The sequence below is a fragment of the Podarcis cretensis genome (assembly GCF_951804945.1).
Source record: "Podarcis cretensis genome assembly, chromosome: 5".
NCBI classification, from domain to species: domain Eukaryota; kingdom Metazoa; phylum Chordata; class Lepidosauria; order Squamata; family Lacertidae; genus Podarcis; species Podarcis cretensis.
The window spans coordinates 78,177,145-78,191,466 of NC_137174.1; the positions used below are offsets into that span (position 1 = coordinate 78,177,145).

Genomic DNA, 14,322 nt, shown 5'->3' on the forward strand with positions numbered 1-14,322 from the left:
ATTTCATTCCACCACCCGCTTGTAATAACGTACATCCCATTAATAACCATTTTGACTAATGCAAGGACTTGCTGTTGTTGTTGTTACCTAGCTGGAGAAGTGGATGGTCCACTTTTATCTCTTCCTGGATGATCTTCAGGACCTGTTCATATAAACAGCATTATGATGGCACTTACATACTTAGAGAAACACAAAACATCTATCCTGAGCTTTTCTGGGAAACCAAATGTTATTTTTAATATAGGCATCTTTTAAATGAATCCACACTAAAAATACATCAGTTTGCCTTATGCTGAAAATAGTACCATAATATCAAGGGATTTACTGGGGAGGGGGGCACATTTCTTCTGTAATGAGAATTTAAGTCAACTGTTTTCTAGTGTGTGAAAAATTACACACTGATCTAAAAATTTTGCCCAGCCACCATTCCTATGCACTAAATAGCACAGCACATTTATAGAGAATTTATAGAGGGCAGGGCTTTTGCTGCAATACCAAATGAATGAGACTTTTTCTAGCGTTCCCTGTGTGTGTATTGTTCTATGACAGAAAGGGGAGGTGTAAGCTCTGTAGGCCTTTGTACAGTCAAGGCAATGATGTGTGCAGAACAGACCCTACTGGGCAACCAGCTGAGGCAATAAATCCCTTGTTCCAAGCATCTGGGCTTATATCCACCTCCAAGGCTAAAACCAGTTTTTCCTGATCTGAGAGGCTGCTTCTGGTATGCAAAGAGTTGATCTGGATTTGAAGAGGCTGATCCGGAATCGCTGCCAGCCTGGAACTGTCTGAGAGCTTCCTTCTGCATCTGTCTCATACCTGCCCAACCAGCAAAGCAGGGATGCTGTGGCCCTTCAGGTGATGCTGGACTGTAGGTGTTGTTGGACTACAAATTGCATTGTCCTGATCACCAGCCGTGCTGGTTGGGGTTGATGGGAACCCGTGGCAGAGCTTCATGCTCCAGCACCAGGGGGCGGAGAGCAGGTGGGAGCAGGGCTGGCGTGTGTCCCAGGGCCATGGCATGCATCCTGGGGGGCGTGGCATGCTGCCTGCAGTGGCGTGGCGCCCAGCGCGGGCAGGAGGGCAGCTGCCATAGCACCCCACCGGGATTGCACTGCCCCCACACTCCTCTTCCTCCGCCAGTGATGGGAACCTTGGTAGACTTTGGGGTATCAAATTTCAGTGGCGCCCGACGCTAAAATTTGGCACCCCCACTCTGCGTCTCATGCTCCAGTCTAAAGCATTGGTGTGGTACCTCTTGCAGCATGGTGCCCACAGATACCTGCACTGGTAGTGACACCCTAAAACCCAATGGCATCAGTGGCCATTGTACGCTAGGCATATCACTTATTCACTCAATTGTTACTTGTTTGGCACACAGGTGTTAAGGAGACGTCTAACTGCATTCAGCTGAATGTAGTTAGAAGCCACCATGTGATTTGGAACTGCATAATCAGGGATGATGTTGATGATGATTAAGCCACTGGTCACATTAATGTCCTGAAGAGACTCAAGATACAACTACAAACATGAAAACAAAGAAAACAAATTAAAAACAAAACAAGTCCCATAACAACCACAGGAAGCTTTGGCAGCACACTAGTAACAAAACATCATCTTGGTCCATCAAAAGCTGGGCAAGGAGGGAAGATAAAGTCTTTATCTGGCACTGGAAAGATGTCAAAAACGGCGTTAGGTGGTCCTCACTGAGGAGAGCATTCCACCGATGGAAAGCCATAACTGAAAAGGCCCTTGCCCTTGCCACCGCCCTCTGAGCCTTCCTCAGAGGAGGGACCTGGAGAAGGGCCTTAGAAGATTTAAGGGTCCAGGTGGGTTCACATTGAGAAGGTTCCCAGTCTTGGATTCCCAATCTTCAGGTGGTGTCTAGTCCCTTTCAGGGGAATGCGGTTAGACCTTCTCACTCAACATGCAAGGGAATGCCAGGCTGTGAGAACAACAAAGGTGGGTCTTGCGTGTGCACCCCTTGCCCTCTTTTAACCCCTGCATGCTTTGGAAAACACCTGAAGACAGCTCTAGTTGGATGAGCAATAGCACTAGGAAAGCAAGCGAACAGTAACTGGCTGGTGTGTATGTTTTGGCGTTTGATGGCAACCCTGCAGCAAGTTTGTGAGCTGCAATGTAGTGACTTCCTTCCCTCTGCCTACTCCAGATGTTATGCTTTCTTAAACCACTCCACAGCAGCAACAATACAATACCTGTGCCTATCTCTCTCCTCTCTACGGTCTCCTCTGGCTCCATCTCACTGTTGTAAAATGCTGAAACTGTCACAACAATTTCAGATGCCCTATGTTAAAAATAAATGACACATTTAGCTCATGAAGATTGCCTCTGCAACGCTAAGGACCGATGCACACAGTAAAGTAATTTTATTTGAAATTGAGAGTCATTTAATATACTTTTTATACCAAAAGAAAAGTAACAACCTTCACAGGCTCTTCAGTGGCCCTCCGGGCTTCAAGTTGGACTCCAACTCTCCCCAGCCCCAGCCAGCGTGACCAATGGCCAAGGATAATGGGAGCTGTAGTCCAGGCTTCTGAGTACTTAATAATGGACTTAAAAGTTAAATGGCAGCAAACCTTTTAGGGAATCAAGGTTGACCTCTTCATGTGCTACAGTAGAATCTTGGTTCTTGAACGGCTCAGTTGACGAACAAATCGGCTCCCAAACGCCAAAAACCCAGAAGTGTTCCGGTTTTCGAACCTTTTTCAGAAGCCAAACGTCTGATGCAGCTGTCGGCTATTGTTTCTGGGGCACCTGAGCCAATTGGAAACCATGCCTTGGTTTTTGAACGTTTTGGAAATCAAATGGACTTCCGGAACAGATTACGTTCGAGAACCAAGGTACCACTGTATTTAATTTTGTATTTATAAATGTTTCGAAAAGCATACAGCACAACTATGGATGCAATAAAGGTAAAGGACCCCTGACAGTTAAATACTTTGTATCAAATACAATAAAGCCATTATTTAAATTAACAATACATAATTATCCTCCATTCAGGATCTGATATTGTTTGCTCAACCTCTGATACCATCAAAAGCATTTCTGGAAGGGAAAATACCTACAGCAATATTATTAAGGCTGAATGCCCTGTGAATTCATACAACAAATCAACTTTGCATGGTGCCTGTAGCTTCCTGTCTGCAGGTTTCCCTTCCAGGGCGCTACTTGAAATGCATCACTATTGTTTATTTATAAAACTCTGTCAAGAAATACAGAGAAGCATGTGATGGAAAGCCTCAACCTCTGTCTGTGACAACAGACAAGTTATGAAAGTTTCAGGCAGACAGCCTGAGGATAATGTAATCCCACAATGCATCACGGCTACATGAGTCCATCCTGCCATTACATTTTGTCAGTGTGAAATTCCACAGGCAGCACTTAACAAGGGTTGCCTTCCTTATGGAGGAAAGATTGCTGAAGACTTACAACCTTTTTCAAATAATGGGCTTCTCTGCAGCAGAAAGCAGGCTGAAGCAATCTGCAGTTAGTCGTAGAAGGACCAGCACACAAGCTAAACCATGGGTAGGCAAACTAAGGCCCGGGTTCCGGATCCGGCACAATTGCCTTCTAAATCTGGTCCGCAGACGGTCCAGGAATCAGCATGTTTTTACATGAGTAGAATGTGTGCTTTTATTTATAATGCTTCTCTGGTTTATTCGTGGGGCATAGGAATTTGTTCATTCCCCACCCCCCAAACTATAGTCCCGCCCCCCACAAGGTCTGAGGGATAGTGGACCGGCCCCTTGCTGAAAAAGTTTGCTGACCCCTGTCTAACCAGCATCAGGTCCTCTGACTTACTCAAACCAACTCTATTGTTAACACACACACACACACACACACACACACAAAAACACACACACCCTTCTATCAGCTCCACCCCAAATTGTGTGTGCCTGTGTGTCACCTTTTCAAATGCATGGCCGTCACATTCTAAGCATTCCAGCAAGGCTCTCTGTACATCTCCCACAAAGGACAGGCCCTTAGCTATTACCAAACAATTTGCTTGACAAAAGGCAATACCACTATGCAATTTGTAATTTAGCAAAGTGCCACTTCCCATGTTCCAGAATTCAGGAGAGAAGAGAGAAAATGGCTCAAAAATAAGCGAGACTCTTGCATCGCTGCCTGAAATGTTTAGCTCCCCAATACATAACTGCCTTATTGGAGATCTTTACATTCATATAGCTAGACAACTCTGGGAAGATGCCATAAGCAGGATATGCCATAAGCTTTCAGTCTACTTCATCAGATGAATGAAGTGTTATGTTCCCTTCCACATGTTTCCTGCTTGGCAGGGGGTTGGACTCGATGGCCCTTGTGGTCTCTTCCAACTCTATGATTCTATGATTCTATGTGGGTATGGGAAGGAGCCATGATAAGTTTGCTAAGTCTTTCAGGTTCCACAAGGCTCTTCAGTATTTTCGCTCCAAGAGACTACTGCTCTGGAATTTTTGACAACGGAGGCGTGCTATAGGTCTGGGATCGGCCACCTTTTTTTCAGCTGAGGACTGTGTTGCTTTGGGGGACAATTTGTCAGAGGCTGCCTATTGACAGTAGGTGGAGCCACACCATCTTTCTCCCCACCCTCACCCTATGGGGTGTTGGGAGAGGGACAGTTCATTCTCACGAGAGATAGTCTAAACTGATTGCTTGCAGAGGGGCACTAAAATTAGGCTGAAGGCCACAGTCACTCAATTCTAGCATGGATAACTGTTCTTTTTTCCCCCACTCTAGAATTTTGTGATAACCAGAGTGTTGCCACGCTTCGTTTTTAGCTGCTTCAGCAAATTTTCTGTCGACAGTCCCGTTTTCCATGCGTTCGTATCAATCTTTTAACTTACTCACCTCCCTGACTGAGCAGCTTCTGGGGGCAGCTGTTCTCTTCCAATGTCTTTGCTGTCTGTTTAACATAAACATATATAGGTGAATTGTTGGTATGCAGTATAATCCTAATGACAGTTTCCAGTACGTGGATGTTTAAGGTCAACCGTTTTGCAGAAAATGGACCCCATTCCAGGTCATGGCTTACCACTCCAATTGAATTCAGTAGTAATTAATTACAAATAAATCTGCAAAGGATCAGTTATCATTTTCGATTGGATTTAGAGTGCAATCAAATACATATCTACTCAGAAATAAGCACCACTTACTTCCATGCAAGGGTGTTTAGGTTTAAGGACTGCAGCTTTAATCATGACAGTCTGGTTGAATCTGGAAGTATTTTCTTTTATTGAACATTTCCATAGTAAATGAAAACAACATTAGTGGGAACAATATTTTAATAATGCATAGAAGCTATAAATATTAGATCTATCTCATTTCTGCAGGCCTCCACAACAGCTGCTGTAGGTTCGTTGGGAAGGTAGAGGCACTGTCTTAACCACTCTACCAATTTTTCAATAAGGTTTAGTAGTGGTAGTTGTTTCTTTTTATAAATTATAACAACCTGCCGGCACATATGGGAACGGCTGTAGCATAGTGATACAGCATCTGCTTTGCCCACAGAAGGTTCCAGGTTCAACCTCTGGCATCTCCAGGTCCAACTGGGAAAAACACCTGTCTGAAATCCTGCAGGATTGCTGTCAATCAACATAATGACTGGCAGCAAGTCAGGCAACCCTGAGCAAAATGAACCAATGGTCAGACTCAGTACAGTGGTACCTCTGGTTGTGAACGGGATCCGTTCTGGAGCCCCGTTCGCATCCTGAAGCAAACGCAACCCGCGTCTGCGCATGCACGTGTCTCAATTCGCCACTTCCGCGCATGCGCGTGACATCATTTTGAGTGTCTGCGCATGTGCGAGTGGCGAAACCTGGAAGTAACGCGTTCTGTTACTTATAGGTCACCGCAGAGCGTAACCTGAAAATGCTCAACCTGAAGCATATTTAACCCAAGGTATGACTGTATAGGGACGCAGGTGGCGCTGTGGGTTAAAGCCTCAGCGCCTAGGGCTTGCCGATCGAAAGGTCAGCAGTTCGAATCCCTGCGGCGGGGTGCGCTCCCGCTGCTCGGTCCCAGCGCCTGCCAACCTAGCAGTTCGAAAGCACCTCCAGGTGCAAGTAGATAAATAGGGACCGCTTACCAGCGGGAAGGTAAACGGCGTTTCCGTGTGCGACTCTGGCTCGCCAGAGCAGCGATGTCACGCTGGCCACGTGACCCGGAAGTGTCTCCGGACAGCGCTGGCCCCTGGCCTCTTGAGTGAGATGGGCGCACAACCCCAGAGTCTGTCAAGACTGGCCCGTACGGGCAGGGGTACCTTTACCTTTACCTTTATGACTGTATAAGGCAGTTTCCAGTGTTCCTACTGCCCTTACCGCTCCCTATTTTAAAATGACTTAAAGTAAACAACATTTCGATATTTTTTTTTAAATACAAAGATAATATGCTACTAACTCTTCTTCCCCTCCTATTATATAATTATTATTTATTTAATTTACAAACACGCCATAAAAACAGCTAAAAGCAGTTTTAAAAACAGTGCAAGAAACAACTGTATTGTTTTAAAAGCTACAAGGCAGAGACTTTTTCTTCCTGCTGGAAAAGCTCATCCGTGTTCCATGTGGCAGACTTGAGGAAGGGTTCTGACATGGTGAGGAACTGACTCAGTGAGTTTCATTTCACATTCTCTCCTTCCGTATATACTTACACTTGATGCCACCTGGTTCCCTAAACCATATTATGGGTTGCATTCAAAACTTTTACTCAGAGCACACCCAAGAAGAAGAAGAAGAGTTTGGATTTGATATCCCGCCTTTCACTCCCCTTCAGAAGTCTCAAAGCGGCTAACATTCTCCTTTCCCTTCCTCCCCCACAACAAACACTCTGTGAGGTGTGTGGGGCTGAGAGACTTCAAAGAAGTGTGACTAGCCCAAGGTCACCCAGCAGCTGCATGTGGAGGAGCGGAGATGCGAACTCGGTTCCCCAGATTACGTGTCTACTGCTCTTAACCACTACACCACACTGGCTCTCAAATGAATGGGCCAAATCAGCTATGGCCATTAATTTCAATGGTCCTGCTCTGAGAAAAAGTTAACTGACTACAACCCTATGCCTCTGTGGGTACTGGAATACTGCATAAGGAAAGTAACATAAGGAACTTAAAGGACACTGATGCAAACTGCCTTGAGTCTATTTGATGGGAGAGGTCTATAAATATAACCAATGTACAAGCTTATGGTGTTTTTTGTTTGTGTCTGTGCTTCACTCATGAAATTTGTCTCAGCTCCATCTTTGCAGAAGCTCCTTTGATCATAGCAGCCAACTCCAAGGGGCCAAGGGGTCTTTACCACCCCCCTATTTGGGGCCGCCCCCCCCCTCAATAGATGCGCATCACTATTCCAGTTGTGCCTGTGCACCGCATCATGTGATTCAAGACGGGGCTTACCTGCCCCCCTCCAATACAGTGTTAAAGTTGGCACTTTTGCCATTGATCCAGATGAAAAAAGGGGCACTGTGCCAACCTTTCCCACCTGTTAGGATTGAGGCACAAGAAGGCAGCACGAGGTTGGGGCGCTGCCTTGCTGGGAGACACAACCGTCGCTTTAAAACGTGGCAGAACTAGTGGCAAGTAGTTCCGCTGCCTACCGGCCCAAGAGAGATGCCCAAATTTGCATCTTTTGAAAAGAGGTGCGTTTGAGAGCTGCTACTTCAGCGTGGTCCAGGTCCTGCACCCCGGACTCCACGGACGTCTCCTCTGCTCCACACCACCTCCCCTCTTTAGCTCAAGCCTCTGCGGGTTGGGGGCATCGATCTTTCTATCATCCAACCCGCTCCCCCGCCCCATCCTTTTTATTTTTTGGCCCCTCCAATGGCATCTACGCTCCAGAGCACTGCCTCTCTCGAGCAAGCACCTGGATCTTCTCGGGCTTCCTCGCCATCCTTCTCCGACTTCCCAGAAGCCCCGTCCATCATGCAAAGTGCAACCCAATCGCTTCCTTTGCAACCGCAACGGCGCCGGGGCCGCGGCCCCTTTAAGGCTCCAGGGAGAAGAGGCGTTCTTCGCCCTCTGTGACGCGCAGTGTTTTGCGTTCCAGTTGCCAGGGGGACTCCGGCGGGACATCAAAGGGGGCGGGATCTGCGTCTCATTCTCACATCTGTGCAGAATATCCCCCCTCTCTTTGCAGCCGCATTCAAGTTGTGTTTGTGTTTAGCTCGCCGTTCTCTACACCCGCATCTGTTTCATTTCCAAGTCTTGGGACAAACACTTTTCAGACACAAAAAACCCACTATTTGGCTTTATTATTATTACATTTGCACCTCACTTTTCCTGCAAGGAGCGCATGGTTTTCCCCTTCCCCATCTGATCATCACAACAACCCTAAGAGATAGGTAAGACTAAACCACTGAGCCTCTTGGGCTTGCTGATCGGAAGGTCGGTGGTTCATATCTGTGCAAGGGGGTGAGTTCTTGTTGCTCGGTCCCAGTTCCTGCCAACCTAGCAGTTTGAAAGCACACCAGTGCAAGTAGATAAATAGGTACCGCTGCAGTAGGAAGGTAAACGGCATTTCTGTGCACTCTGGCACTCGTCACGGTCCTCTGTGCGCCAATAGCGGTTTAGTCATGCTGGCCACATGACCCAGAAAACTCTGTGGACAAACACTGGCTCCCTCGGCCTGAAAGCGAGATGAGCACCTTAACGCCACAGTCGCCTTTGATTGGACTCAGTGGCGTAGCGTGGGGGGTGCAGGGGGGGCCAGCTGCACCGGGCGCAACATCTGGGGTTAGGGCAAATCCACGGGTTAGGGGGCGCAAATCCACAGGTTAGGGGGCGCAAATCCACGGGTTAGGGGGCACAAATTACTTGCCTTGCCCCGGGTGCTGACAACCCACGCTACGCCACTGATTGGACTTAACCATCCAGGGGTCCTTTACCTTACCTTTACCTTACCTAGATTAGCCCTGTGAACTACCAGGCAGAGTGAGGATCTGACCTCATGTCTTCCAACTCCTAGGCCAACACCACAGCCCCCCACCTCCCCCACACACTGAGGGTTATAGTATTGTGATCAACTCCCGCCCGGAAACCAATGTCCCCACTGTGGAAGGACGTATGGATCCAGAATTGGCCTCCACAGTCACTTACGGACTCATTGTTAAAACCGTGTTTATGGAAGACAATCTTACTCGGCTACGAGTGATCGCCAAAGAAGAAGATTGTGGTAAACACATCAGGGTGTTTTTCCATCTACTTCAATTCTGTTGGCTCCTCTTTTTTTCTTTCTTTTTTTTTTTTTTACATAAGAATAGAGTAATCACTGCCAGCAGACTACATCTTTCATTGCACCACGGCAGCCTCAGGGGATGCAAGGACATATATATCTCCATTTTTTTCCTTGTCTCTTCCCACACACCAAGTTAGAGCAGAAAGAATTCCGCGAAGGATCTATCTTTAGCAGTTAGTTCTCAAACTTTTCTTTCCCCACAGAGCACTTGAAAATATCTGGAGCTCTCAATAGATTACTTAACTTTTTGTTCTGCAAATCAAAGCATGCCCATCACTCGTTTCTTAAAAACCATTTTTTCCCCTTCAGTGCCACTGCTAGCATCATTGTCAAATACAGTGACATAGGGAAATCACCCCCCTCACAAGCCTAGGCTTTTGAAAAGCCCCCCCCCCCCCGCCCAACTGGCACAATTTTAGGAAAAAAATACTTTCTTGTCCTGATTAAGCTTCAGTTTGTTCACCCTTGTCCAGTCTGTTACTGATGACAAACACCAGTTTAGAACAGAGACATTTTCCTGGGATTTGTGTGGAAAGGAGAAATAGAGCTGGGTGTGATCTGCATGACACTGGCACACACCAAAACTCCCACCTGTTTCATGTAAATGTTAAATAGCGTGGGCCTTGGGGGACAGAACAGAACCCTAAGGTACCCGGCAGGCCAATGGCCAAGTCATTGCTCCCCTCCAGGAAGGAACAGAGCCACTGTCAAACAGGACCTCTTAAGTCCCATCCCAGCAAGGTGATTCAGAAGGATACCACAATCGATTGTGTTGAAAGCCACTGAGAGGTCCTGCAGAACCAGCAGGGGCGCACTGTCCCCCTGTCCAACTCCCAGATAAAGCCACACCTATATAATTCATCAAAGCGGGGGGGGGGGGGGAGGAGGGAGACCATGTTACAGAACCTGCCAGACGCTTTAACAAGTTGTTTTCAAAATGTGCATGCATGTTAGCTACCAAAGCTGCAGAAACTTCACCATCTGAATGGAAAAATCAGTTTCTGTTCTATTCAGTGGACCGACATTTTCCTGTTAATTATGTAAACACAGGAGCAGTCAATGACAACATTCCTAGAGTGTACATGTTAGAACATGGGGAGGGATGTCTGTCCAGCAAGCAGGTAAACTTCCTGGGGACGGACTTCCTCCGCATGTGACCAGAGGTGGGTGTGGCATCACCTGTGCAGGTAAATGATAAAAGCACAGGGCAGGCAGCCATTCTCTCTCTTGCCTCTCTCTGCCATTTTCCTTCGATGAGGAAACATCTAAGGATGCTCTCTTGGCTCCCAGCCAAGAGAGGAGATAAGGACTATCTTGCTACAAGATAGATTCTAAGTGTGTGTAACCTTTTTAAAGCTGTATGCCTTCTGGGATCATATTGTGAACAGAACATGAGTAAACTCTTTTATACTTTTATAAAGACTGTGTCGTATCTTGTATTTTAAGAGGGAACAAAAGGGGAAATTACCAGAGTAATTATTATAGAGGTTCTAGCAAACCTGTGCAAGCGTTACCGTTGAGAACTTAAAGGGGAATGTCTATAAACTCTGCTGATATTTTGGGAACTTGTTAGCACAAGTTGGATAAGGATATAATTAGTCAATATATCCTCTCCTGTACCCCTGAACATTCCCACAAATTAGAGGCTGTTCGACTTGGAAACATTTCTAAAGTTTCCAAGCCGTTCTTTACTAAGCTGCAAAGTTTTTTGTTTTTGCTATACAAAGAAGAGAGTGTACTCACAGTAACAAGAGTAAGCATGTGAATAAAGGTAGGAAGATTCAAGGCCAAACGTATTATTATTATTATTATTATTATTATTATTATTATTACAGAATGAATGGTGTCAATCTACTTCTCCTAGTCCAAAGAACCACTGGATTCAGCACACACCCGAGGAGTCGCAACAGAATAAAATAGGTGGTTGCAATTAAAAATAAATTCAGGTTAGCAACTTCCATTGAGAAGACTTGGTTGAATGGATAAGATGCACATGCTCAGGTTTCTTTGGAGATGATGTGGAAAAGGCTAGCGTGACCTAGAAAACAAGAAGCCTATTGCAAAGGTTTTTATATTCTCCTAGAAAATGCTGACCATGAACAGAGCAGTGATACCAACTTGAATAAAATATGGGGGGTGCAGGTAAGCCCCACCCCACATAATTGATCACAAGACACGGTGCATGTGCACCATTTGAATGGCAATGAATGCCCATCATTTTTGGGGGGAAGGGGGGCTGGAACTTGTTTTTCCTCCTGACTTGGCCATTTTGGCTGGGGCTGATGGGCATTGGAGTCCAACATCATCTCTAGCCTCAGCCTTCGTTTGGCCAACAATTTGCTGCAACATCTCTCCCAACATTTTATTATGTGTCAGCATAAAAATTATCAATATGAATATCTTATATTCACAAAGTTAATAGACTGCCTGGGGTAGGGGTGCTAATTTGGGGGACTCTTTGCAATTGCGTTTATGCACTTCTTAAAAAAATATGAATATTTTATAAAGTATAGTGATTCTCAAGGAAGAGAACTTTTCCTGCCTTTTGAAAGAAACATTTTACATTCTCAATATTTATGTAATCATATCAATACATTCACTTGATTCTTTCTTTGTTGCCTCTGAACGGTGCTAGGATTGAGATATTGCATGCAAAACTTTAGCCTGATACAGCATTAGTCATTTCCAGAATTCAGGGTTAAGAAGTCAGCAATAACATATGTTCAAATTCAGTCTGTATGTAAAGATTTTTTTTGGCAATTTGTTTGTTAATGATGGGGCGACCCCCTTCCTCAGTCAGTCAGTCAGCTTTGTTCATAATACCATTTCATGTTCTCAGTACGATCTGCCAACTTCCCTGCTTGCTCAGACTGTCCTGGTCTGTGGACACTGCCCAGGAAGTTTTTGGCGTTCTTTTCTCATGCCGTAGGATGTGCTCAGAAATGTAAGTGAGGAACTCTACATGGGTATGTCCAGAAGGCAATATAATCCACAGACACCTCCATGTTCATCCCTCTGGACCCCTGAGCAGAGAGAAATACAAAAAGACCATCCTAGGAAGTGACAGCTGGAACCATTGCTGTGCTAGCAAGAGTCTGCTTTCAATATCCTGGTGAGATCACTTTCGGAATGTACAGTAGCTATTCTAGGGACACTTGTGTCATAATTTAAAGGTTCCCGTGCCAACAGAGTTCTAGGAATCAAGGTCTTGCAATGCCAGCGATCCAGTAACTCTCCTCTTGGGAAATCTCTTCCTCTCGGGCACAGAGAGTGGTATATTAAAATGCAGGCCCTAAAAGGTCTCTTACCCCCACCCTCACACCCAGCATGGGCATCAACGCTGCCATTTAATCTTGGCTCTTTGAATGGCGTGAACATTCTCAACAGTTCACAAGTGCAAACCACCTCTCTAAGTTTGTTAAGTATAGACATTCCGCTGCCGGGCAGAGCAGATGCTCAATACGGCCACTTACCAAATGCTCTGCAGACGACCCAGACTTACATTTTAGTGCAAAATTAGGCTTTGGTTGATAGAGCCAATAGTCTCGAGACACGGTCTGAACTTGGTTGGTGAATGCTAATGCGATGAGGACAGGTTTAGAAATTGAATCGAGGCTGATGGTCAGAGCAGAGATGGACAAACGTGTAGATCCCAAGAAGCAGAGGAAAGGCATTGTCACACCATGTCCTTAAAGCCCTTTCATAACAGAGCAAAGGTAAAGGTAAAGGAACCCCTGACCATTAGGTCTAGTCGTGGCCGACTCTGGGGTTGCGGCGCTCATTTCGCTTTGTTGGCCGAGGGAGCCGGCGTACAGCTTCCGGGTCATGTGGCCAGCATGACATGACTAAGCCGTTTCTGGTGAACCAGAGCAGCGAATGGAAACGCCGTTTACCTTCCCGCCGGAGTGGTACCTATTTATCTACTTGCACTTTGACATGCTTTCGAACTGCTAGGTGGGCAGGAGCTGGGACAGAGCAACGGGAGCTCACACCGTCGCGGGGATTTGAACCGCCAACCTTCTGATCGGCAAGTCCTAGGCTCTGTGGTTTAACCCACAGCGCCACCCGCGTCCCTTTCATAACAGAGTACTTCTCCCAAAGCTTTCTGCTCCACCAATGATGTACCAAAACAGTTGCATACTAGTGATTTGAAGCATTTTTTGGAGACACCGTAGCTCGGGCAGAGCACACACTCTACATTCATATGAACCTGGGTTCAACCATTGTATCTCCAGTTTTCAAAGACGTATGAGTAGCAGAGTTGGAGAAAATTCTCCTTTCGGCCTTGGAGAGCTGCTATCTGGGAAAGTACACAATACTGATTTAAATTAGCCAGTATTCTGACTCTAAGGCAGCACTGTATTTTCAGTAGACACACAATGATCTGGGCTACAGAAAAATTGTTATCCACACTTTGCCCATCAAGGAAAGTCAGAACAAAATTTGTTCCTATAAAGCTGGAAATCTCAAGCAACTGCTGAGCAATTCATTCAAGGCTCGGGCCAAAACATCTGAAATTCCTTGCTTCCTCTGCTTGTCAGCCTGCATCTCTGAGCAAGCAGTGCTTACAAACATTTCCAGGTACTACTGCACTCAGTGCATCTAGTGACAACAGTTACTGTGGAAAGCAGAAAAGGTACAGGGCCCTATTCTAGGTTATTAGAGGAAACTCAAATAGTGTTGGGGGAGGGGATGAAAACTCGCAGGCACCCATGGGAGGTGGAACAGTGCGCTGCCCAACACGCATACGCTGTTCTGAGCAACCATGCCACTCCTTAAGTGTACAACAGAGGCACAAATTCAGTACTGGGTCTAGTCCAAGTTAATATGCATTTGCTGTAGTATGAAAGGTCAGAAACATACTGAAAATATGGTGCTGCCCTAGAGTCAGAATACTGGCTAATTTAAATCAGTATTGTGTACTTTCCCAGATAGCAGCTCTACAAGGCTGAAAGGAGGATTCTCCTTAACTCTGCTAATCATACGTCTTTGAAAACTGGAGATACCAGGGATAAACCCAGGCTCATATGAATGTGGAGTGTGTACTCTGCCCCTAAGCTACGGTGTCTCCAGAAAATTT

At 45.9% G+C, this 14,322-nt stretch overlaps 1 protein-coding gene across 3 annotated transcripts in view; it reads right to left on the bottom strand.

The window, feature by feature from the left end:
• The window catches only part of ERICH6 (glutamate rich 6), a 32,748-nt gene extending 20,383 nt beyond the window's left edge, over positions 1-12,365 (bottom strand). For 2 of the 3 annotated variants that reach the window (XM_079977922.1, XM_079977921.1), the window contains exons 1-4: positions 7,872-8,017; positions 4,867-4,921; positions 2,214-2,302; positions 88-142 (exon numbers count right to left, since the gene is read on the bottom strand). In XM_079977922.1, the coding sequence (XP_079834048.1) occupies positions 88-142; positions 2,214-2,302; positions 4,867-4,921; positions 7,872-7,932 (260 nt within the window). In that variant the 5' untranslated portion in view covers positions 7,933-8,017. Of the gene's footprint in view, positions 1-87; positions 143-2,213; positions 2,303-4,866; positions 4,922-7,871; positions 8,018-12,065 lie in introns of those variants that run through there. The other variant, XM_079977924.1, reaches the window with a different exon arrangement.
• Positions 12,366-14,322: the final 1,957 nt, after the last annotated feature.